The 25773-nt window shown below is 46.1% G+C and overlaps 1 protein-coding gene across 2 annotated transcripts; it reads left to right on the top strand.

The window, feature by feature from the left end:
- The first annotated feature begins 2140 nt into the window (after positions 1-2140).
- GPR20 (G protein-coupled receptor 20) lies at positions 2141-25773 on the top strand. 2 transcript variants are annotated; one of them, XM_030266775.4, is made up of 2 exons: positions 2141-2255; positions 24276-25773. In XM_030266775.4, exon 2 carries the CDS (start codon positions 24296-24298, stop codon positions 25355-25357), a length of 1062 nt encoding a protein of 353 aa, XP_030122635.1. In that variant the 5' UTR covers positions 2141-2255; positions 24276-24295; the 3' UTR covers positions 25358-25773. The 2 variants fall into 2 exon arrangements, with proteins under 2 accessions (XP_030122635.1, XP_072781162.1); XM_072925061.1 differs by lacking the exon at positions 2141-2255 and adding an exon at positions 14785-14912.

Genomic DNA, 25773 nt, shown 5'->3' with positions numbered 1-25773 from the left:
GAGTGTTATCACCATCTACCCATCAAGGATTATATAATGAGAAGTGTCCACTTTTCATTCGAGTTGAGAGCTCTGAATGGTGGCTTTCAAGTTTCTGCAGCCAGGTGCAACCTGTGTAGTGGCAGTAGATCTCATTTTCTGGATGTCTCTCAGAGCTCTAGCCAGGATATGTCACTTTGCTTTCAATCTAACACCTATATGACCATAAGATCTCCCTGAACAACCCTTCACACTCACTAAAAACTGTGAAAGACTGTAAAAATCTCTGTCAGGTAAATGAAGAGTTAATATTCCCAAGTTATCACTAAAATGGGACTCCTGCCCTGGAATGATGACTTTATGGGCACAGCTCCACCGTGATGCTTTCTTCAGATCTAGCTGATCTGCCTTCCTCTGTTCAGGAGGTCCATTTGTAGTAAAAATCTATAAATAGCCTGATAGGTTGGGAGAAGAGATGAAAAATGGCCAGTGTTGGGTATTTAATGTATAGACAAAGACATGTTCACTTCATCTGTCTTGTAAACCTCAACTGCTCATATTTATCATTCACTGCCAAAAATGCTATTACAGCAGCTTGAGATTAGAAAGACAGTTTTATTCCTGTTTCTGCCTGACCTTTGGATGGATTTTTCAACTCGGAAAAAGAAGAAAAAAAAACACTTTATATGCTCTGAACTGGAGCTTAGAAAAGTCTAACACATTTCTAAGTATAGATGTGGTGATTTACAGGGAACTCTTTTTCTGGTTTTTATAAGACTCTGTCTTTCTTCAGCCATGAACAGTGTATTGGTTCTGACAAGGACACCGGGAACCTTTGAGAGTAGAATTATTTATGACTGGGAGTGTGTGATCCAATGGATAAGAAACTGGACTTATTACTTGGCTCTGCCATGGATGTACTGAACAACAAGAGCTTTCCCTTTCTGTGTCTCTTCTTCTCTGCAGTGATGGTACATCAAAGTAAAAAACTATTTTCTCACTTCTGTTCTCCAAGTAAACCAGTACAGCCCAATCATCCTGGCAGCACGAGATGATGCCTCCTTATCTATAATCCCTGCTCCCTGCACAACCAAGTGTCCTCCAAACCAAATACATCAATGTCATCAGGTCATTGGTGCTATTTATGAGTCTGGTACCTGGATTCACAAAGACCATTCTCAGTGCCTGCTCCTAAAAGTTCACAATAAATTATTTGTATCAAAGTACAGATGGTCTAATAATGGATGACAGACCAGTTGTGTTAAAAGCTGGAAAAGTGGTCCATGACCCAAAGAAAGCATAGCTTTAATTGTTTAATTACAGTTAGTCCAGCAGCACTGGGGCAAATTCTGTATTTGCATTTCCTGAGGCTCTGAGATCCAAGTGCTCAGTGGTTTGCATCACACACCTCAACAAAAACCTAAAAAACATATACCAGCATTTAGGGCGTGAAAGCCTGAGTCTGGAATTCCTAGAAGTTACATAGTCATGCAAAGGCATCTGGCTTTGCTCATGGCCAAAAGAGACCCTAAACACCCATAGGTGTGATTGATCTGCTGTGAACAATTTGGCATTAGTGATTGCACTTGCAGGTTCCACTTCCTGATGGTGTTCTCCAAATCCCTCACAAGTATCAACTCTTTCCATGCCCCCGAAAAAATGTCCATGCACACTTTGGTTGCACAGTGGGTGCACAGGGCTGGGGGAGGGAAATTCTTTATGTAGAAGGGAGTGAGGTACTGGACCGGGCTGCCCAGAAAAGTTGTGGATGCCCCATCCCTGGAAGTGTTCAGGGCCAGGTTGGATGGGACTCTGAGCCACCTAGTCTTGTGGAAGATGTCCCTGCCCAAGGTAGGGGTTAAAACTAGATGGTCTTTACGGCTCCTTCTGACCCAAGCCACTATAATTTCTATGTGAGGGTCAGATCTCCAGTGGTACCCATCTTCAGGTGATGAGCTACACCCAGGATTACCTGGTCTCCATAAGCACCTCTTCTTTCAGCATGAACCCCTAAAACCTCCCACCACTGCCTGCTCACATCACGAAAGTTCATCTCCCGCTCATCCTCACTCCTCTCCCTTCCCGACCCCTCCCCTCTCCCCTGAAGACATCCTTTTTACCAAAACGAGCCGTGGAGGCTCGAAAAGACACTGACGTCAACGTCAAAGTAAACCAAGGCGGTCTGGTTCCTGTATCATCCCCGCCGCGCCGGGAGCGAACCCAGGCGGGACCTGGAGCGGGTCCGGGCTCAGCAGCGGAGCGCTCCCGGTCCGGAGGTGAGCGCGGGATGCGGCGGGATGGGAGCTGCGAAAGGGGGGAGAGGGAGGGACATTCACCGCCTGCAGCTTAGGAAGGCAGCGTGTTCTGATCCCGGCTGGGCTGAGAGCTTGGAGGCATCCAGATGGGGATGGGAGTCCTTGCAAGCTGGGTCGGGAGCGGAGCATGTGGGTTTGGATGCGGGATGGATCCAGGTGGGTGGGAACGGCGCTGGAGAGGGAGGAGAGTGTCCCACACCAGGGGCTGGAGGGGTAGAGGAGGGCTGGGGAGCTCAGAGCTGGTGCAAAGGAAAAGAGCATCTCATCAAGAGAAATGTTGGGATTTCTGTAAACTGAACTGCTCTGTTTGGATGGTAAAGAGCCTTGTGAGGGATTCTACATGAAAACTTGAGTATTTCTGGTAAACTTCCATATACAGATTGCTTGTGTCAAGTCCAGCTACACACACACCTGTGCATCCCACAAGTGTCCCTGTATAAAGATGCAGTGCTAGACACAGGATTTTTAGACTCAGGCCATGAAAAAGTGATCTGAGAAGGCTCAAAATGAACTTTATAGTTTAAGGTTAGGAAGCAGAAAACTTTCCCCAGGGAAACTATATGGAAATGTCCTTACTCTGATTGCTGTGTGGGTGGGGGAAGTGGCTGGGCCAGAGCTGGGATGGCTGAAAGGGATGAATGGCCTCACTAGATCCGTCGGCAAGTCTCTGCCAACTGGGACATGTCTGGCCACAGTACAGCATAGAGAGAGCATCTCCCAGTGTTTACACAACCCACACTCAGTGGCAGTGTGATAAATTGGCAACATAGCTCTTCGGACTCATTTCAGCTGTGTTTTGGTGACAGGAGGCGCCTTTTCCTCTAACATTTCTCACGTGCCAGGGCCAATTGCTCTTCTTCAGCAAAAAGCCAGCCCTTTTCCTGAAATGACAGCTCCTTCTGCAAAGCTAAAACTCTCCCATTCAGAAATAAAACAGTGGGCATGCAAGTTTAATCCCTATTACTTGCGCGTGACAGTCCCAGTTGAAAACCACCAGGGCGAATACCTCTGTCACCCACGATTAGATGCAATGCTGCATCTCAGCTCACTCTGTAAATCTCTCCCTGAGCAGGGCAAAGCTGGGCACCCATGGAAAAAGGGGGCAGAAATACCCACCATCCTCCCTTTGGGAGAAACCTCTTTACTAAGAAATTTTCCATCTCTTTCATGTACAGATTTCTCTGCCAACCCTCAATTAGAAGGAAAATCCCGATCTTCCCTCCATCCTTTCTTACAAGGACGCATGACAACTTAGCGATGCAATTGAGCAGCTACTTTATTAATCTACTTCAGAGAATTTTCCCTCACCCTGTTCAAGCCTCCTTCCCCATGTCCCCAGTACACTGATATAAAACACAGACATGAAGCCATTTCTTCCCTCCCCACAGAGCCTAAAGGTGCCAAAAGCACCCTAAAAGTCTTTCTTCTCCAGTTTTGAAGGAGAAGGCAAAAGCCAAGGAAGGACTTGCACATGAAACATCTCTCACAGCACGTTCTCTCCAAGGCAGAGCAAGCAGAACAGAGGAGGCTGCTGAACGCAGCAATAAATCCCACCAGGCGCACGTACAACACCACCACAGCTCTGCTCCCCCTCAAGTGCATCATGCCCTTGGGATGACGTGGTTCTCACAGGGATGCAGGCTGTCCTGGCCCTACATCCCCTTTCAGAGGGAGAAGACAAACCCTACACTCTAAGTTGTCAGAAGGACTCCAGGATTTTGGCAGTCCACATTTTAAGGAGCTGGAGACAAAGCAAAAGGGGATGTTTAGCAGGCAGGTGTTCATCACCTCAGGGTTCAGAGAAACCTCATCCATTAAGGTCATTGAATCTTGATGCCTAAAATCAGGAATACAAATCCCTGAGCCCCTTTTTAAATGGGAGACAAAAATTCCCCATGGGAGTAACATTCAAAATGCGCATTTGTTGGACTTCAAGTCCAGGCTGGATGGAGCTTTGGACAGCCTGGTCTAGTGGAAGATGTCCTTGTCATGGCAGGGGGCTTGGCACTAGGTGATCTCTAAGGTTTCTTGCAATCCAAGCCATGCTGTGGTTTGATGAGTCTGTGATTTCCCTTTCCACCCTGAGCTGTTATAGCGGGTTTTTATAAATGTTCAGTCACCAGGTTTAGAAGGAGATGAGATTACTTATTACCAAAAGGTACATGTTGGTGAACATCCCATGATATATATAGTAAAATCTACAGCCCCTTCTGAGGAATGTCTGCTACTTCTTAGCCAACTCATCTGTAAATGCTGTAAGGACCCTTCCTGCTCTCTCTTTTGCCTTTCATCCATTTTTCATCCTTGCATTTTAATTTGTTGCTTTTAGCTGTACATTTTTTGCAGATCGCAAATAGCTGAGCAAATCCTACTGATGGCTTAGCAGGGAAACACTTCCCATCCAGTAAATCCCAGAGAGGCGCAGCAGAATCCAGCCAAGCATGACAAAGTCCAGAGACAGAAGTAACTGTGCTGAGGTGAAGGATAAATCAGGGGAAGAGAAAAGTGAAGCCCAGAGCCAGAGCAAAGGATCAGGAAAGCTGTGGGGGTCAGATGGGATTAGGCTGAGCTGGCTGTGACAACCAAAGAAATGATGTCACCCATCAGAATGACACTAAGCAGGGAAGCTGCTGTTCAGTCTCAGCATGATATTTACTGGGATCGATACACCATTAGTGCATAGACACAGAAGAACTGAATTCTTTATTACCTCTTACACATAATCTATAAAAGATGTACATCTCATCTATCACAGCCTGAAAAGCACCACTACAGTCATTACCACACAACAGAAAGGGTGGCTTCTTCCACGTTGATGCAAAAAAGATTTACTGTCAAATGTCCCTTCTTCTCTATGGCTCCAGCCATCTTCTCTACAAATACCTGCCAACAAGATGAGGCTCTGGGAAATGCCTCTAAGGCTAAAAATGTAGAGAATGGTTTTCAGTGTGCTGGTCCAGCAGACAGCTTCCCATCCTTGAATTTGTTACCCTGTCTATAGGATATGTAGAGAGATGGATTTGGGCCACTTTGGGGAGCTGCCCCATATTGAGGCTATCACAAGTAGTCTTCAGCTTCATGGACAAGGGCAGGGATGCCTGTGGAGGTTTGCCAAAATTTTGTTTCATTCATTCAGAGCTACCAACAGCTGCAGAGACCTACACATCAGAGTAGGTTGCTTGCTGCAGGTAGGGATTAGCAAGGCGAAACAGCCCTGAGCACACTGACCCACACAGAGACCAGCACTGGCATTTGTACCCCAGCAGGGTCCTCTCAGAAGGATTCAGTAAAGTGCGTACCTGGGCACAGCAGGAGAGGGCACTGAGACAGCCTCAGCAGGAAAACCAGGTTCTTGCGTGACGTGAAGGAGGTTTCTAGCACCCAAGTGCAGAGGACAGGAGATTGCTGGAGGTCACACACCTCCACCACACAGAGCCAGTAGTGTGCAACCAGCCTCTCCTCCCAGTGGGATGTATGGTCACACTCTTGCTGGTCCAGCAGCTGATCCTGAGCAGAGCAAAGTGAACAGGTAGAGCACACCTTTTGCTGCACCCACCACAGTCTAACTGGTCATTATCCATCTCAGCAGAGAGGCTTACGCATTATTAGACTTATCAGAATCACAGAAACACAGAATAGTCTGGCTTGGAAGGGATCTTAAAGACCTCTTACTTCCAAACCTGCTGCCATGGCAAAGACACCTCCCACTGAACCAGATTGCTCCAAGCCCCATCCAACCTGGCCTCAAACACTTCCAGGGATGGGGCAGCCACAGCTTCTCTGGTGACACAGTCCAGACTCTCCTCACCTTCGCAGTGAAGAATTTCTTGCTCATATCTAATCTAAATCCATCCTAGTTTAAAATCACTCCCCCTTGTCTTCTCTCTGTAACTCCTTGTTCAAAAAGTATAGAATTGTAGAGCAGCTCAGGTTGGAAAAGACTTTAAGCGAGACATTCAGCCAGGTGCAATTTCACCTTTATTCCCAAAGTCTTTTTCTGGCAGGATGGAGAGAGAAAGCTGAGTTATCGTGCTGGGTTTCACCTGCTTGGCACTCACAGAGCTGCAGTTCCCCGCCAGCCAGGCTGGCTCCTTTTGCCTGGGTTGAATATGCCAAGCAGTACATCTCTGAGAAAAATCCAGGCTGCCAAGCTGTGTTATGCTATCTCCAGCTACCAATTATGCAGATAAATTGATTCTCGTTAGAGTGATAAAGTAGCACAACAAATACACTTTCAGGAGCCAGGCATTTTTCACACACCAACTTTGAGGCTTCCCGCTGCTTTGATCAAACACAGAGAAAATTGTCTGCAGGCTGCAGTGGTGTTAGAGACACAGACTTGTGGAGGCTGAGGAAGACCAGCAAGAGGCTTAAAATACACCAATTACTCCACATTTGTACACTATTTTGCAAGGCAGGTTGATCAGATGCTTTTTGAAGAGGCAACCATAAAGCTCACTCTGACCAGCAGCCGGCTCAGAGGATACCCAGGACTGAAATAGCAAGGGGCAGACGTCAGGAATCAGAGTCACTGGCAGGAGAGGGAAAGGAAGAGGAGTCGTGCTGCCTCTGTCCCCTGCCTAGATTAGATCTGTCTCATACCAGGGCTGTTCTTCTCCCACTCACAAGAGTATCAAGTTCACCCAGAGAATCAGAGCTCCTAAGATGCTGACATTAATAATTCCCAACTGTATTATTCTTTGTGAGCAGCTTACCTAAGGAAGTGTAAGATTATTTTAAACAGTCTGATTTATTAATACACCAGGATGGCTCAAGCTGCTGGTTCTTGCCCAAGGGAGTTCAGCATCTTGACTCACAGTATTGGGACTGATATATGACTAGCTATGATCAGATGGCATATCTAAAAATACAGAGCCTGCAGTTTATTTTTCTTGGAAAATGGAAAGACACCCAAAGAAGCAGAGCCCAGTTTAGCAACCACAGCAGGCTGGATTTTTGCTTTAAAGAAGCCAGCAGAATTTGCCCAAAAGAAGGTGCCATCTTAGGTTGTGTTACAGCCATGGGGATTGACCTGTGGCTCCAGCACCGTGGGGGAACCTCTGGCTGCTGCTGTGGCTCTAACTCTGAATTACACAGGTGCTGATTGCACATCCCTGCCCTAGGAGACACAAACAATAGGATTCCTCTTACCCAAAGGAAGCATCTACACTGAGACCATCACAAACTGGGTTGCTCATCTGGTCCAGACTGGTGTTACTTAATTAAACCATGCGAGATTAACCCACCTTGCACCATTCCCAGTGAAGCTGTCTGGGACATCTCCAGACATCTCCACAGCTGCTATCAGCTGTTCTGTTGTCTCTTTGTAGATTAAACAAGCCCAATTCTGCTGGTCTGCCTTGATGGCCTTCAGGTCATTCCAACTGGTTCGCTTTGGATGCTTTCCAAGGCAGAAACACATCCCCCTTTCATTAGTCAATGTAACACTATTTATTATATGAAATAGTGCTTTTGTAGAAAACAATCCCTCTAGGTGACATGAAAGGCAAATCAAACAGCACCTTGCAGTACTCTAAACATAACAAAGACTGAAGCTATCAGTACCAAGATGAAGGCATGGAAAGGAATGAGTCAACAGTGACAGGATGAGCTTTTGCTCCTGATAAAAAAGTTGCTCTGAGACCTTAAGCACAAATTGGAGTAGGACTTTGTCTTCCCTCCATCATTCCATCCACTGATCACACCTCAGTGAGTTCAAGACCTCACCGGCAGGGACAAGTTGGTGCTGTCTTTAATCACATCCCAGACAGAGAAAATATCCTCCTGGATTTCTGAACTATCATGTTTCCACCTGACTCAGGTCTCAGCAGGTTTTCTCTGCTCCAGGTGGGAGACAGAAGAGTCCATAACCCATACAAAAACACACCAACCACCACAAACAGTACCAGCTGGATTCTGCTGCCCAGCACCCTGTTCCATTTGTTTTTAGGAGAAAATTGGTTATTTTGGTATTGCAGTTTCCAGTAAATCACACATTTGATTCCCTCCTTTCCTTTCTGAATATTTCCCAGATCACTTCTGCACATTGTGCTTAGAGGGATGGTTTGTTTCAGCCATAAGGAAACTGAGGCACCTCCCCAGAAAATGGGAGGTTTTTTTTGTCCCCAATGAGGCCTCTCACACAGAACTTGCTGCAAAGACAGGATCTGTAATTCTAAACAGCTGAGAACACAAAGGAACACACTCCCTCCAAAATAAAAGGAAAAAAAAAAAATCAGTAAATGTACCAGCTTCTTCCAGAGGCAAAAATTTTAGGAATCACTTGTAAGCAAGCAGCAGGGTGGTTGTTGGGATTTTTTTTCTTCCAAAATGGGGCCCTTTCTTTTCTTCCCATTCCTACAGGGCTTTTCATCACTGTGGCATTTCCTATGATAATCCCCCAGATTTATGCTGCCCTGTTCCAGATCAGAGCATTGCTGAGCTCTGTGCACATCTAACAAAAGACAGCCCTGCCCTGAGCCCTTCCAAATCTCTCCAAACCAGGCAAACAAAGGGAATGGGAGAGGAGGATTAACATGTTTGCAGCAAGTGAGCAGGGAGAGGATGTCTTTCTCGCAAGCCTTTTTTTAGGTTTGTAGGTCCAAGTACCAGATTTTCCAATTTGCAGGTGTCCTTCCTCCTGGGCTAGGTTACTCATATAGCAAAAACCCCAAAAATTGAACAGATGGCCCTGGGAACCTCCTGCTGCCCCTTTCTAAATTTGTGGTCACTGTTAAATCAGAGCAGGTGGAGATACCAGACTGGGTCCTTAAATTCCCTACAACTTCCTTGCCATTGGTTTTCAAATTATTCTCTGGCTTCTGCATCCTTGCAGGGCACAGCACATCTTGAGTTCAAGGTTTTCTGGCTCAGCCCTGCCACAGTGTGCTTCCCACTGCCACAAACACAGTGCTGAGAGCTCTCTGGGGGCTCTTCAACCATCCAGGACCAACAATCCTGCCAATTCCTGCTCTGCAGCCTTCAAACCAGGGCTGGGCAAGAGCCACTCCACCCAGCACTGACCTCCCAGGGCATGGTGCCCAAGTAATGCCAAAGCCCAAAGCTTGTGTAGCTTTCCCTTCAAGCACTACTGTCCCTGTGTGCCCAGTGACAAACAAAACCAACAGGAAATACTTTGCTGGGAATGGGGAGAGTTCTGCAGTGAGGTTATGACACTGGACATTGAGTTCTTGGCAATTAGCTTCCGAATATTTGAAAAAATAATCTAGCAAAAAAAAAAAGAGTACAAGAGGTGACTGGCCAGACCTGGGTTGGGGTGGGCAGAAAGGTCACAGCGGGACCCTGCAAAGGATCCCAGTGAGGTTTGGATCAGTAGGGGAAGCTGAGACATGATATGCTTTGTTGGGTGGACAAAGTGTCCTTGTGGCTCACTTTGCTGGTGCTTTGAGCTAAGGAAGCTTGTCAGAACCCTCTCAGTGGTGAGACCTGTGGTAAACTGGGCAGACTGGGATGGAGAGAGGTATCCTGGCTTACCCTCACAGGGTGCATTTATAACAGGTAAGGGACTTCACATCCCTTGTCATGCAAGAACTGGAGACAGGCAGGACCAATGTATTCCAATCCACTCAGGAAAGACCTCAGGGCTGCCCAAAGGAGCAGCTCTTTGTACAATGCAGACATCTTCATTTTTCTTTCATCTCAGTGGGTCGATCAGCAAAAATGCCACAGCCTGGGGAGAAAACTGAGGGGGTGCCAGTGGTCAGCAAAGCCAATTACCAAATATGCAGCAGGCAGGCAGGAAACTGGCTCCTACACACTGCCTCCCCCATAGAGGAGCCATGGCCATCATTTTAGGGCACCACTTGTCTTTCCCTGTCCCTCATCAAGCAGATGAATCACAGCTGGATCCCATCAGCAGAGGCCTCATATGGTGAGAGTCTGATCTCCCTCCTTGCACAAACACACAGATGGGGAGCCTGTTCAGAGGCAGGGATACAAAATTATGGTGGCCTCCAGCCCTTGCAGTCCTCTGAGGACAGCAAGTGACAGTCCAGCGAGTGCTGGGAAGTGCCTGTGATCCTGAGCAGTTGGCAGAGGACACACACTGTGTCCTGCAGAGCTGCTGACGTCAGGAAGGTACAGCTGCCACTAGACCCTGCTGAGATGCCATCAAGAGAGCCAGCTGGACCATCTTTTGTGGCTCTCCACAGCCTCTGTTGCCATGCTGACAGCCAGGTAAAAAGCCCTGGGGGTATTCAATATCACTGGGGGAGCAGTCCAAGCTCTCCTTCTCCAGGGATAAGCAGTTCACCTTTCTTTGTCTGTTTAGTGTCTCTACCCCAGCATTGCAGGAAAGAGACAAAGGTCATCCCTTGAAACAGATTCTATCTAAGAATTAAGAGAGAGAGCTCTGGTCTTTTCCTCCAGTCCTTCCAGCTGCACCTTAGGCATAACCAGCATGTATGTGTTGGGGTTCAGATCCCAAAGCAGTCCCAAAATCTCCCAGATGTCCCAGGATGACACACTTGGATCCCCAAAAGAGCAAAAAATGACCTCTCAATAGCCCAACAGGTGAAGCCACATGTTGCTCTCTTTGGCTCCAAATAAGCAAGGGCCACAAGCTAAAAGCCAGGCTGGAGACAGATACCAGCCTCAACCTTCAAGGTTCTTTCAACTGGACTTCCCTTGGATTCGACCAAAAGCGCCAGAAAAACCCTAGATCTGCTTTTAGGGTCTGCCCATTTGCCATGATATTACTTCCATAAAGTACCAACTCAGGAGCCACCAAAGAGGAATGTGTTCCCACACACGTGTCACTTATTTAGGATAAGGAAGTGTAGTGGGGTTGAAGAACACCTGACCTAGGTGGAAAGTTCCTACATATTTGGGGAGAACCCTATTGCCCACATATTTCCCCCTAAATCAAAGATGGCTTTTGGAGGGTGGTCCAGTGCAGAAATTTCTCCACACCTGGCCCACCTGTGAGAACCTACATGGTTCTCTGGGTCAGTTCTGATTAATAGCATCCCATAATAGCCTTGGAGACTGTGGACAATCAAGATTTTAGGGCTCATGGGCAGTGCATACCATGGAGACATATATGAATGCTTTCCAGCACTTTTTAAGGCCTGAGGATCTTCCAGAGTAGATTTACCAGAAGGAGGAGCAGTTGGATAAAATGGATGTAAACTCCTCCATGCCATTAACTTTATCTGCCAAGGCAAAGAGTTACTCACCTGGCAGGTTCACATTGCTGCCTCTCCATCAAGCCTGCTGCTAAAAAGAGATTTTCCAGACAGGACGGTGAAGATCCCACCCTTCAGTGTCTTCCATGAAGTGAGGATCCCACTCTTTGGTGACCTGCACACAGTCATGATCATGGGTAAAGGCTCCTCAGTTTTCTAAACTGTTATGTCCATGTCCAACACTTTCTTGGGTAAGAATTCTCCCTCACTGCTGAAGAAAATAATTAATTTTTGAAAATCTGTTCAGAATCCAAATTCAGCTTCCTTAAAAAACACAGGCATGTTTGGACATTGGATTTGGGTCCTTGCAGAGCTGGTCAACAGAGACACCTTGAAAGCTGATCTGGCCACGTGCCTTGAGCTCAGTTAAAGCTCATTATGCAGTGCCCAATCTCAATCTCTTCTCCCACAGCAGGGGATCAAAGGATCCCCTTTTTCAGTTCCCCTTTTTGAATAGGACTGGAAGAGTACACCATTCTCCTGACAAAAACAGGACACATTTCCCCAGAGGGATACGTGGTATCAGCTTTCTCTCCACCTTCCTCAAGAGCTGTCCGGCCTTCTGCTTTTCTGCACTGTGCCACAGAAAAAATTTAACCACAGCCCTATACTATATGGCAAGGTTAAGGGATTGCTAGGAATTACCATGGGCTAGTAGCAACTTTCCCAGACATCATTGTTAGTCCTTCTATGTGCTGATTTTGACTGAGCCAATACCTTCTTCCACCTACAATCCCACTCCAGTATTTAATATTGTTGTATATTCAATGAACAAGCTTGAAAATTTTCCACTTACTAAAGCTTTACTCTTTTTTTTTTTACTGCCTTTCCCACTCCCTCTGGGAGGGTGATAAATGACTGAAAATCAAGAGATGATAGAAGCTCTTCATTTATCAACTATGGTTGCAACTCCTCCTGAAGTTGAGTGTGGGAACTGGGTCTGGGACAAAGCATGGCCCTGAGCCCGGATGTGCCTTCTCCACCTTAACAGCAGCATCTGCTTCCCAATATGGCATGTTCTGCACTATCTCAGGCACAACTTGAAACTTTGCAGCTGTTGCCACTCAGAGCCTAGCTCTAAATCCAGCAAGGAGGGAGAGGCTGGGATAGTGGGGGAGTGCAGGGCACTGATTATCCCGTGCACAGGGATGGGAATGCAGCTCTCGTGTACCACGTGGAAGCATAAAACCAAACCAGTCCTCACATAGGAAGGACCAGACATTCCCAGAGAAGGTGGACAGAGTGCAGGTACCAATAGCTCATCCTGGAGAAAAGTCTTCTCTTTTTTACAGTCTCACCATATAAAAAATTTGTTGGCTGGGGAAAACAAGCATTTGCCACTATAGGCATTGAGAATTACAGAATCATAGAGTTCTAGAATGGTCTGGGTTGGAAGGGACATTATAGACCATCTAGTTCCAACCCCCTGCCATGGCAGAGACACTTTCCACTACACCAGGTTGCTCCAAGTCCCATCCAGCCTGGCCTTGAAGTCTTCCAGGGATGGGGCAGCCACAGCTTTCCTGGGAAACCTGTCTCAATAGGGTCCAAGTTCACCCACTCTGCCCAGCACTAGACCATGGGCTGGTTTCTTCTCTTTGTTCTTACCCTGTTGAACTTCCACGATGGAGAGAACTGAAGGCAAGATGATCACCTAGACAGGCTCATGAAGGCTTTCCAATGACACTTGCTTCCCAAACATAAGGAAGTAAGAAACAAATGAAAGTTCAGGCATAAGCCTGAGCTAGAGGTCAGTTATGGAATGCCTGGATCAGGTCCCCTGGATCAGGGGGCTCATAAAGCCAAGGAGGATGTTCTGAAACTGGGGGAACAGTCTGCTCCTCAATGTGCAGAAACTCAAAATAGAAAATCAATAAAATAACCAGACAAAAAGGATCAGCTCAGTCTTCCTGGGAAAGATCCAAGGGTGAAAAAGTAATTCCAGAAAATGAGGTCAACCTTCTCTAATAACCATAGCTACTGTTTGTGCTCCAGTGAGACATGCATGTGTGGAGTTTACCTCTCCTCTATTTATGGATTTGGCCTCTTGACCTGGAATTCAATGCCTCTCAGTTGATCCTGTCATGTTGTGACAGGCCATATCCTGCATGTTTATTGCATTGGCACCAGTGTTGTCTTTATCTAAAGTGTGATGCAGGCCAGGGCTGATACTAAAATCCAGCATCCATCCTCTCTTTATTTCTAAACAACTAAATTTGATGTAAGCTCTCTCTTTTTTTATGCCTTTTCTCCCAGAGGAAATCTCTAAAGCCACTGGAAAGCTCCTAGGGAGAGTATATGTGCAAATCCCAAATAAAAGATTGCGTTTTGGTATGAGTTTAGAGCAAGAAGTGGGACTTGAGATGGAACTTGGAGGATTTTGAGTCCTTAGTGCGTCGAACAGCAGAGATGTCGTGAAAGCTGCTCTAGCCGTGTGATTTGAACCCATCTCAAAAATGGGAGAATTCATTATCTTTGTACAGTGTCAGCCTCATGTAGCCAAGGGCATAGAGATACTTAAATCCCCACTCAGAGACACCTGACACCCACAATGACTCTACCAGCAGTAGGGAAGGGCCGTATGAGGATGGAGGAACATGCTGGAGGTCTCCTTGGTGGACCTCAGACTCTCTATTACAGAGCCACCCATGCTCAGCCATTTCAGCCCTGGATAGATCTCATTATCTCCTCTCCCAAATTACTACAGCAGCACTACCAAAGTGTGCAGGGTCACCCTTTGGTTCCCTGTGCCAGGGGTTTTCTCAGGGTCTGGACAGCTGGGTTGGTTCAAAGCACACCACAGGTTTTGTGGCATTTGGTGTGGCACCTTCCTGCAGCTGCCAGGGGTGCTTCTCTCTAATCCCAGTCCACATCAGAAAGACTAAAAGAGGGTTCTTTTCCTCATGTCACACATGGTGGTGGCATTGTAGTGGCCTTGAGCTGGCGAGTTCCCAGCAAAGAGATTTGTTCCCACAGAGACACAAGAAAATTGACCTGAGGGCAGCAACATCAGTTTTAGTTACTAGAGATGTTCAGGCATTAGCACCGTGAGTACGGCTGGAGCCCTCTTCAGCATTTACAGCACTTCATAAATTTCAGAGAGATTTAGGGCAAGGAGCCAGATGTTTGGGGAGAAATTCTGAACACTACAGACAAGTGGAAATATTTTTTTTTTTGGTAGTGTATATTTTTTCCCATTAGTTGCAAGGCTATATTTAGAAAGGGGGTGGGGAGGGGGAAGAGAGGGAGAGAACGCAAAAGACAGATTAGGCATTTCTTCATATTCTGTAGTCACTCCAGTTGTTCTGCTTGTAGGAACAGATGTCTCTTTCCTGGGCTGATAGCACTCAGGTCCACAAGGAAATTTTCTTACCAGCAGCTCCTCTAACATAGAAGGGAGATCGGGCCAGAGGTAAGTCAGTCCTTCATGCAGGAATACACTGCAGGGACCATTGCAGGGAATGCTTTGGGATATTGGTCAGAGACAAAGAGGGGGACACAGGATTGGAGACAGTGAGGGGCCAGGAAGAATTTGCTGGATATTGGACTCTGAGTCCTGGTTATTGCAACAGGGAGCCCTGGAAGGGGTGGGAGCAGAAAGGGTCCTGCACTGAACACGTGGATGAGCAGCTCGGGAAGTCTCTGGCTCTGTCCATGCAGCAGGTGTGGAAATCCCTTGGGAAGTGCCTGACCCAAAAAGCCAGGCTGTGCCAGCAGCTAGTAGGGGCTGCAAGGAGCTTTCCCCTTGTGACTTTCTTTGCTCTTGGGATTTGGGGCAATGTAAGGATATCTGGTTGTTTTTCAAGGAGATGGAGGGTAATGGAAGTGTGCAAAGTTGCAGGCTTTCCCTCTTTGAAAAGTACTGTGACAGCTCTTGTGAGGAGGGGGTGATGTTATTTGTATATGTGTAATTGCAGGTGTAATTAAATTTTGCTGAAATGAAGTCAGGAAGGTTTTGGAAGCCAGAAGAGATGGTGCACTGCCTGGAATGGGGTCAGCTGCAAGTGGGGATGTTTTACCTGTTTGGCAATGCAGCAGGGTGCAAACTCAGCTCTAGGACTGGTGCTGTCTTCCCTCTCTGAAACCACTTGCTGGGTCAGTAGAGGAGAAAGCAGATCCTTTCCAAGGTCCTTAGCAGACCCCTGCAGAAATGCTCCCTGCTTTCACAGCAACACACTCACCAACAACACTGAGCTTTTCCAGGTTAACCTGGTGAATCCAAAATTTGTGGAACTATGAAAGTACTGTGGGGTCTGCACAGCACTGTCATATGTGCCTTGCTAAGGAAACTGCAGAAACCAGCCTCCCAAAGGGTTAAGACATGGTTGTCCATCCTGGGATGCCTCAAAAACTCTGCTCCCTAACTGGGTCTCCCACCTTGCTGCATTCCCTGGACCAAGACCACACATGGCTCTGTGCCTCAGTTTCTCCCTGCAGCCAAGAGAGCAGCACAGCTTGGAGTGAGTGCTGGGAGGCAGATCTGGTACACCTGCATCCCCACCTGCACTGGTGCCCTGTGCTCCCTGGGTGTGAGCATTGTTTCACCAGTCCTGCATTCCCTGGCTGTGCAGGAGCCCAGGTATTTCCCCAACAGTAGAACTCTGCTGTTGTTCTTTTAATGCCCTTCTCAGCTTCTTGCCAAATGACAGAGTAAGCAGGCAGCTGAAGGCAGAAAAAGGAAAAAAATGCTCAAAGAGTGCTAAATTTGCAATTTAAAATTTCCTTCTTAAAAGCAAGCAGCAGTACACAGGGAGTTATTGTTTTTGCACTTGCCTGTGAAGTTCCTGCATGTGCCTATATGGTAATTTTCACTGCACAGAACCACAATAGCTGTTATTCCAAACTGACATCTCTTGCATTTTGTCTCAGGCACCCTGGAAACACTCAATGGATTACTGTAATCCCTATAAAATCAAATGCATTTCTCTTTTACTGTTACAACCTCCCAAGAAGACAGGCTCAAATACATTTTTACTGGCTGGACCCATATGTGTCCAAATCTATATATTTTGTTTAAGATGTACCTTTTTTAAAAAAAATGTTAATCATCTCAGAAAAACATTCACTCAAAAATATGTTTTCCCCTCACGTATAATGGTCCACAAGGGACGGAGAGGGATGCTCTGATTTCTCTGAAAGTAACAGAGCTGGAAACACACAGCACCTTCTGCAGAGATGTCACTCCATGCTCCCTTGTGACAGATGGCACTTGGTACAAGCCCTGACAGGGTATGAGACATTGGTCTTTTAAATGCTAGCAGTGATTGATAGAGCATTCACCAAGACACTTAGCATTTCTGTCACTGCAAGGCCAGGATCTGATAACACAGAAAAGAGGGACATGAAAGTTACAGTGGAATTGGTAAGGCATCGTAGACATCCAAATGTTTCAGGAGGGACTTTTCTACATAGCGTGGAATAAATTAGCAAAAAGAGGCAAAACCCCCTTTATTATTACCTTTCTCATAGGTGACCAGTACTAGCAAGCCTCATCAGAGGTGTGCTGGGATACCTCTAGGGGCCCACCACTGCTGGGTCGATATTTGTACATCTGGAGAGGCAAAGTATGTACAACCCCACTTCTCTTTTTGCTTGCACATGCACATCAGGGCCCCTTCTTTCAAAGACTGAGGCATTGCTGCTGTAAATGGCCAGAGAGGAGGTATAAACTCATAAGAAATCTGTCAGTATATGAATTTCCCCCTCTGTGTATGTCTGGGAACTTCATTTCAGTGTTTTCCTGCATGCTTAGGACAAGAGCTGAGGGAGAACCATGCAGACCTTTCCAAGTTTTAAATAGACTGTCTCTGGGGTGTTCAGGACTGTGATCTGTCACCTGGTTTTAAGCAGCAGGTTCAAGCCTGGATGCAGGGAGTTGGCATTTGGTCCAAGCCAAGTGGCATCAGTCACATCTGGGTCACTTTGCTCCGTGGAGAAGAGGAATGCACTTTGGAGAGCTGTGCTCTCCCTCATCTAACTGGCAGTGATTCCTCATGGCCTAGGGTGACCTGCTGGACTAAATCACTGCTTGGGCACCCACACACTATTTCTTGTCACAAAATGAGCTAGGGATGTGGGGCCCACACCTTCAAAGGATGTGATTTTGGCCTTGGGCCCATGGAGAGCACAGGATCCACCCGTGTGTACACAGCATTGAGCTGAGTGTGGTGGGTGCAGCTCAGATCACAACACGGAGCAATATCCATTGCTCATCCACAGGAGGGCCTTGGAGATGGAGGAGCACACAGAGGCAAACTGGGCATCTCAGGCAGGAGGCAAACAGCTCAACAGCACATCAACAACACCAGCCCAACAACCAGCACTGCATCAGTCTCCACACATCCTCAGTCTCTGATTGCTTACAGGTCCTGAAGGATTACCCCTATGTCTGAGACTGCACATACAAGTTTTTCCCCTTACCAGATGGGAAATCTGATTCTCATGGCCAAGATTGGAAATTCAAAAGTCAGATTGGGGGGGTTAATCTCTCTTGGCCTTGAGAGGAAGATGTATGAGGAGTAGGTAAGGTGACTTGGTCTGTTCAGCCTGGAGGAGACTGAGGGGAGACCTCACTGAAGTTAAACTTTCTTTGTGCAAGGAAGGGCAGGCACGGATCTCTTCTCTGTGGTGACCTGTGACAGGACCTGAGGGAATGGCCTGAAGTGGTGTCCAGGTAGGCTTAGATTGGATATTAGGAAAAGGTTCTTCACCCAGAGGGTTGTTGGGCACTGGAACAGGCTCCTCAAGGAACTGGTCACAGCACCAAGCCTGACAGAGCTCAAGGAGTATCTGGACAACTCTCTTGGGCACATGGTGTTACTCTTGGGGATGGTCCTGTGCAGGGACAGGAATTGGACTCTATGATCTTTGTGGGTCCCCTCATACTCCATATATTCTGTGATTCTGTGATTCCAGACAAAAGCTGTAATTCAGCACATGACCATTCAAACCACCAGAAAAAGTAGGACTTGCTGGCCATCACACTCTTTATGACACATGGGCAAGCAGACCATGGCTGAATAGTGCCAACACCCAGCAATTAGCTATCACCTGTCCCAGTCAGGCTGGTTCTCCCATGGTTTGGCATAAATCTGAAATTATTTCTCTTCAGGAAAACAACAAGAAGCAGGCAATACTCTCTTTGTTTCACAGAAACCATCCAGCCCTGTTTGCTGTGTTTCAATGCCAAAGCAATTGTGAAATTGCAGGGAATAAGACCTAAATGAAAGGATGTGTGGTGGAGAGTGTTAAAAAATGCCTTGCAAGCTCACATTAGAGGAAATAAGGATCACTCTCAGTGCCTGTTTGTTGTGCTTGTCAGCTCCAATTTCCTCTGTCCTCCTAATGTTTTTCAATCTGCTGCCTAATTTCAACTAGAATTTGGCAGAAGGGAAAGATCACCTCAATTTTCAGGAAATTAGGCAGCAAAGAAAGGAGAAAGTCAAACAAGTGTTGGAGCCAAGGGAAGAGCTGGAATGTGAGTGGTCATTAAGGCAGCCAAGTGTCCACATGGGAAAAAGTTATAATAAGCATCTCGAGCAGGGGAAAGCATTCCCCCAGCTCTGTGAGCCACTGTGAGACATGAGACTGCAAGAAATCAGGTGTCATTTAATCTGACACTCATAAAACTATGTGTTTTGTGTCTCCAAAGTCCCTTTTATGTCCATGGCATTGGAGGGGAAGAAATAATCCAGCTCTGCTCTGGAGTTGGCAATTTTTAACTGCAATTCCCCAGAAGGTGTATGTTTCACACACTTGTTCCAGTCACCCTCAGAGCTAGAGGTTTAAAGGAGACCTCAGTGCCCAGAAGTCAAGTGAGAGCAGAGATCTGATGCCCATAAAAATGGGATCTTACCTGCCCTGAGAATAGCCCCATTTCTGCTTTGGAGTAGAATCTGTTTCCCCCAGAATTATCTCTCTTCTCACAGCCCAAGGGCCAGATGGGCACCAGCTTTTTCCTTTCAGCATCTGGATTAATTCCCTTTCTCTCCCTTTCTTTCTCTCCTGTCAGCAAACCCACCCTCCCCAGGCTGAGCACGAGACACATAGAGCAAGCTCTACCACATATAGGGCAAGGTCGACATGCACAAAAACACCATATTTGGCCAGTTTGATCCAGAGTTGAGTGAGAGCTTGCCAGAAGGAGAATCATACAATTTAAATTGAAAGAGAGTGAGTTTAACCCTTCATTTATAAATACGATGATAAATCACCCAGGGAACTTTAAACACAGGAAGGCTGAAAAGCTAAACACATTCTGCTGCCACCCCAGGCAGCAGAATAACATCAGCAATCAGGACAGGGTGAGGGGAGCAGGGAGGATGACAGAGGAGCCAGGTTGCCATATCAGATGTTCCAGTTCAGGACAGGGAGATGAGAAAAGCTGAAGCTGTTTATACTAAATTACACTCGAGCTTGTTAACGTCCTTTTCAACTTTCCGATCCCAGTGTGTGGCTCTGGTGTCTGCACACAGAGATCCTTTCTGCACACCAATAAATAATCCTTTTGGCATGCAGTTAGGACAAAACTCAGTTGTCTGACCTGCCTTTTCTTTTGTATCCTATCACTTGAATTGCTGAGCCAGATACAAAAGTCCCCTGGGCTAAGGAAGTGAACCCCATTAGGTCAGGGTGAGCCTTGAGGCTGTCACCAAGCACACGGCTGGGGAAGTGGAATGTGGGATGGTCAAGGATCTCCTCCTGGAGCAGGCATAGCACTGAGCTGCCCATGCTAAGTTAAAAAGGGTGATGCCAAGCAGTCAGTGAGTGAGGGAAGAGGCTGCAGGACCTGTTTTCAGCACAGTGACCATCTGTTTCCTATTTGGCCCCAGAATGATGGAACTGGTTGCGTCACACAACAATGAGAAAGTAATTCAGAGCAAGTTCCCCTCTCCCTGTGCTGAGCAGGGACCTTTATCAGAACGAGGGAAAGCAGGTCAACCTCCATTCTCTGTCCCTCCCTTTATCCCATTTCTACTCAGATTCCTGCTGTACTTTTAAGGAAATGCTACCCACAGTTTCCCAGACAGACAGACAAAATCCAGCTTGAGAGGTATAATATAGCAGTCTAGGCCAACTGGCACAGTCAGACAGCACTCTAAAGGATGTGTGTTTACCCATCTTGGGCTTTGCAGACTGCCAGCTCCAAAAAACAGGGATTGCATAGAAATCTGGGGGGCTGAGGGCTCAGGAAGGTATGAAGTAGGCTAAGCTTCAAGCTCTTTGAGGATTTTAGGAAGGGGGTTAACCCAAACTCTATTTGCTCTATAAGTAGAGATGGTTCTTGCAGCTCTGCATGAGCTCATGCCATAGTCATGAGTAATAGTGCAAAACACAGCAAAATAAAGGTTTGCAGAGGCTGCAAAGCTTCTCATTAATTTAGCCATGCCCCTCACTGACTTCCACAGGATGAGTAGCTGAAAATGACTCACTTTAACACCTGCATGAGTATGTCTGATGGCAAAGAAAGAGACCTGGTTGAGATAGCATTTGCACTCTGAGAGGGGAAGAATTTAAAATCTTTGGATATGTTTAGCTTTGCTCAGACACAAGGTCAGGCTGCCTTTCTGTGTTGCAAAATGAGGCAATGTACCTTTCTCATGGGCTTGGAGTCCCACAATGGAAAAATCCTTAGTAGCTGTAAAATGGGGGTTTGGTCCAGCTCCATCTCATTAAAAACACTCATAGGAATTCTGTTGCTTTGCTAGTCCAGTTCTCCATCCTTTCTGCTTGTGAGCCATGAGATGAGAGCAGTCCCACAAAGAAAGGAAGAGGCCATTCACCCAAACATCCATCAGTAACAATTTGATTAGAGGAAGATTTTTCCCACCACAGCCCAAGAGGCAGCTTTTCCACAGACTGTCAGGGAGGAAATCTTCAGGATTAATGAAATTTGCTGGGGCTTATTTCATGTTGTTGTTTGGATTTTGAGTTCAAATAGAGCAGCGATGGACTGGGAAAGCTCTAAAGCAGCACTTTTTATATAATCAATTTGGGAAACACAAGGTCACCTGTTTTTCAGTAGTTTACAATATCTGGAGTTTATTTCCTTGCATGTGGGGCTCAGTGGAAAAGGTGGCTATGTAAGCCAGGACATTGTATATGCTGATTAGTTTAATTTTCTATTTGTCTGTAACATGTCCTACATCCCTCAAAGGCATTGTGGGGATGAGAAACACTTGAATGTATTTGGAATTGCTGATTTAATTGAGACAAGAATGGCAAAATAAGATGAATATCAGGTGTTTGTGATAAGGGATCTCAGACTGAACAAAAATCTCCCAGAGGAGGCAAGCTACTAACAAGAGACAAAATCAGAGCAAACAGCCAGTGACATGGAATTACAGGGAGAAGACAAATGCATGTGAGAGTTCAATAGAGTTTAATGCAAGTTCAGGGGTGGGATGCGTGATTTTATCTTCTCCCCTTGCTCAGGTATGTGTGAACACAGATATACCAGCTCACACTGCACTCCAGGGGCATCAAAGTCTTTCTTTATTCCTTGGCTTCCACAGTGCTTCTCTTGATAGCATCTGCAAAGAGAAAGCTGGGAGCAGATCCAGCCATCTGCTCATTTCAGTTTGTTTTCATAATTAAAGAGTGATACAAACAAACAGAGAAGACGGTAAGAATTTTAGGAAATCAGTAGACAACAGGACAGGATTCTACATCATCCTCATGCATGTTTCTCAGGTGCCAGACTTTGCAACTCCACTACCTTCAGCCTATTTTTGGGACTTGTTTTTTCCTTTTTTTCTCTAACAGTGTGCTTGGCACAAAATGCAAAGAGACAAGACTCTCCCTCAAGAGTCTGCAGGCTCAGTCAGACCCGGACAAAACCCCATGAACATGTGTGCTACTTGGGCTGCCACCAGAGCTCAGTGCAGGGTGAGGTAATCTGGTCATTCCCAAAACAGATGATGTTCCAATGTCTGGTTTCTGCTGGAGATGGTCTAGAGGGAAAAGGGGACACAAACTAGCATTGTTCCTCTTTGCCCAATAGTTCCTTGGGGTATTACAGGTGGCCTGACCCCAGGCTTCAGGATTTCAGTCCTGCAGTGTATTCTGGCACTAGGTTGGTTGGATCTCAGGAGGTCTTTATGTTTGAGCCATTCCAATGGACAATTCAATTCCTTGGGCTTCAATGTCTACTTAAATAAAAGAAATTGCCATTTGCTTAGAAATATCCTCCTGAGCTCAAGGACATTTCAAAACAGCTTTTGCCTTCAAACCACTTCCACAGACTGAGAGGCAAAATGAAACTAGAACAATGCCCAGATTCCAGGCTAACAAACCCAAGATCCATAGTGATGGCAAAGTCACTTCTCCAAGAATTTTCACACTTGGACTTCTAAATTCTCAGTCCTAATCTCTGTTTTTTCTCAACAAATGTTCTGCTTCACTCTCACCTGGCTTGAATGAACCAAGCAGAGTAATCACAACTAGGCTGTAGCATCCCATAAGGACTATTGATCTTGAATGTTGACTGTTGGCCAAACACTGGAGAAACGCATTAGGAGTGTTGTATGCAGGAAATGCAGAGAGACATGGTGGGCAGGCAGAAGGCAGTGCTGGCACTCATGAGGCAGGCTCAGAGCTGCTGTGGTGTTCTTTGGACCCAGTTAGTACTATCCCTGCAAAACATTTTCTTTTGGCCAGCAGGGACTCTCCTCAAGATCCACTTTTCACTTTTGTCCTAAGTAGCTTCCTCCTCCACTTTGTACACAGACACCAACAGCTTGAAACATCTCGGAGGTGATAGAGCACCTTTGGTCCATCCTACTGATTCCCATAAGCAGCAAAAAAGATTAGAGGAGGGGGAAAAAAAGCTGCCAGAGCATGAGGTATACTTGGGGGAGCTGGATATCCCAATTCCCTCAGCAATTCCAGACTTCCAAACCAAGACACCCAGCCCGGGCAGAGTGCAGTTCTGTGAGCACTGGGAGATGTGTTTGCAGCTCCTTGTCTCCCAGTCCTTTTGCACTTGGCTCATTGGTAGCAGGGATTTCAAACCCTCATAAATCAACTCTTTCAGCATCATTCTATGCTGATCCAAGCTGATTTTTTTAACCTCAAAGCCCTGCTCAGCCACTTTGAGATATTCCAGACATTTTTCAGCCATTTATTTTTATTGAAACCAGCCAAGTCTCTGTATATATTGTATTTTTTTTTAATCTTTTTAATATACAAATCAGTTTAAAATAGTGTATAAGTCAGGAATGATTTGCAAATTAAACTGTCAAACCCTGGCAGGACTAGTGGCTTGCGCCCTTAGCTTGAAATCTTCTGGCTGCTGTTGCTGTGAACACAGATCTCTAGAAGATGCCACACTACCTGCTTCTGCTTTCTCTGAAAATTCAGCCTTTCTTTTATTTCAGGGAAATCTTACAGCTCCTGAAAACACTGCTGCATGTAACTCTCTAATGGGATCCCCTGCCCAAGGCAAGGGATATGATAACTTAGGAATCAAATGCTGGGGTTATAGTTATGCAAAGGTCTTCTGACCTTAAAATCATTTTTGTACAAGGAAGAGGAAGAGAAACTTGAAGTGAGGTGTGTGTCTCTTCCCTAAAACATGCATCTGGAGCCACTGCAATACACTAGTTATAAACCCAGGTATTTTTCTTGCAATTATTGGTAATCTCATATTGGTAGATGGGGATTTACTACTCAGGATGTGCAAATATGCTGGTTAAAATGCTTTTAAGTGACAAGATGTTGAGCCCTAAGGAATGCTGACATATTTATCACTATACCTCCATTTCTTTTCTTCCAGATTGCTGGAAGTCAGTGACCATGCCGACCTCCTCCACCCAACTGCCAGCCCTTGACTCTATCAACTCCACTGAACAACCTAACTCTAACATCAACTTGTTCTCCAAGTTCATCCACTCAGACGAACAACTGTTCACAGATTTTTATAGCCTGTGGATTGTCCTGATGGTAGTTAATGCCATCATTTTCCTGGTGGGTGTTGTGCTGAACAGTTTGGCACTGTATGTCTTCTGCTTCCGTACCAAGACAAAAACCACCTCTGTTATTTACACCATCAACTTGATCGTAACTGATCTCCTGGTGGGCTTTTCCCTGCCTGTCCGGATCATCATGTTCTACAGTGCAGGGGATTGCAAGAATTGTTCCTTGGTTCACATCTTTGGCTACTTTGTCAACATGTACTGCAGCATCCTCTTCTTGACGTGCATCTGCGTTGATCGCTACCTGGCAATAGTGCAGGTGGAAGCCTCACGTAAATGGAGGAACCCCACCTGTGCCAAGGGGATCTGCATCTTCATTTGGATCTTTGCCACTGTGGTGACTTTCTCCATCCTGACCATGGCGATACGGTTTGCAGAGTGCTGCCTCTCCAAGATCCTGGTCCTGATGGTCTGCGAGTATTTCTTCCCTCTCATCATAATCATCTTCTTCACCACCAGGATTATGTGTGCCCTGTCCAAGCCCAGCCTCATGCACCAGAGTCGGGAGAGGAGAATGAGGGCTGTGCAGCTCCTTATCACTGTCCTCATCATCTTCATGATCTGCTTCACTCCTTTCCACGTGCTACAGGTCACAATCTCCATCAACCCAGACATGCCCCACAACGTCAGCCTCCTCGTCTACCACGTGACAGTGACTCTGAGTAGCCTCAATAGCTGCATGGACCCCATTGTCTATTGCTTTGTCACCAATAACTTCCAGTCAACCATGAAAAATATCTTCAGGAAAACCGAGCCAGAGCAAACTAATGCAGACATCCTGGGTATGAACAAAAACTCCAAGGGCTCCAACGCAATCATCGCCTTCTCAAATACAATAGGAAGCCCTCTGAGCTTGCCATCACCAAGCAGCGTTCAGATATAACCCACATCTGATGGGACACGTTGCAGTAAGCCAGTGCCATGATGCTGGAATATTGATAGGATGCACAATACTATAGTTTTTGAACTCTTTGTGTTTTAGGCTGAGGTTCAGACTGACAGTGGTGGAATTTATTCCTCAAGAACATTGTGGTCTGTTTGGAAATGGAACCTACAATTCTGTTAGTACCATACAAAAAAAGAGTCCACTAATTACTGTTCCCAGCAGGGAAGTTTTCTTTGTATTTTAATACAGACATTTTGCTAGCAACAAACTCTTTACTGTGGTTTTCTTTGCATGTTTGTCGTCATAATGCAACACTTCTAAGATGACTTAGAAAGCAGGATAGCTCTAGTTTGTAATGAAATATTTTGTGCCTATATACTTAAGAATAAAGGACAAGAAGGATGTTTCCAGAG

Source organism: Taeniopygia guttata, chromosome 2 (genome assembly GCF_048771995.1).
Source record: "Taeniopygia guttata chromosome 2, bTaeGut7.mat, whole genome shotgun sequence".
Taxonomy (NCBI): Eukaryota; Metazoa; Chordata; class Aves; order Passeriformes; family Estrildidae; genus Taeniopygia; species Taeniopygia guttata.
The sequence above is the reverse complement of the archived record's forward strand: the minus strand, read 5'-3'. Positions and strand labels throughout refer to the sequence as shown.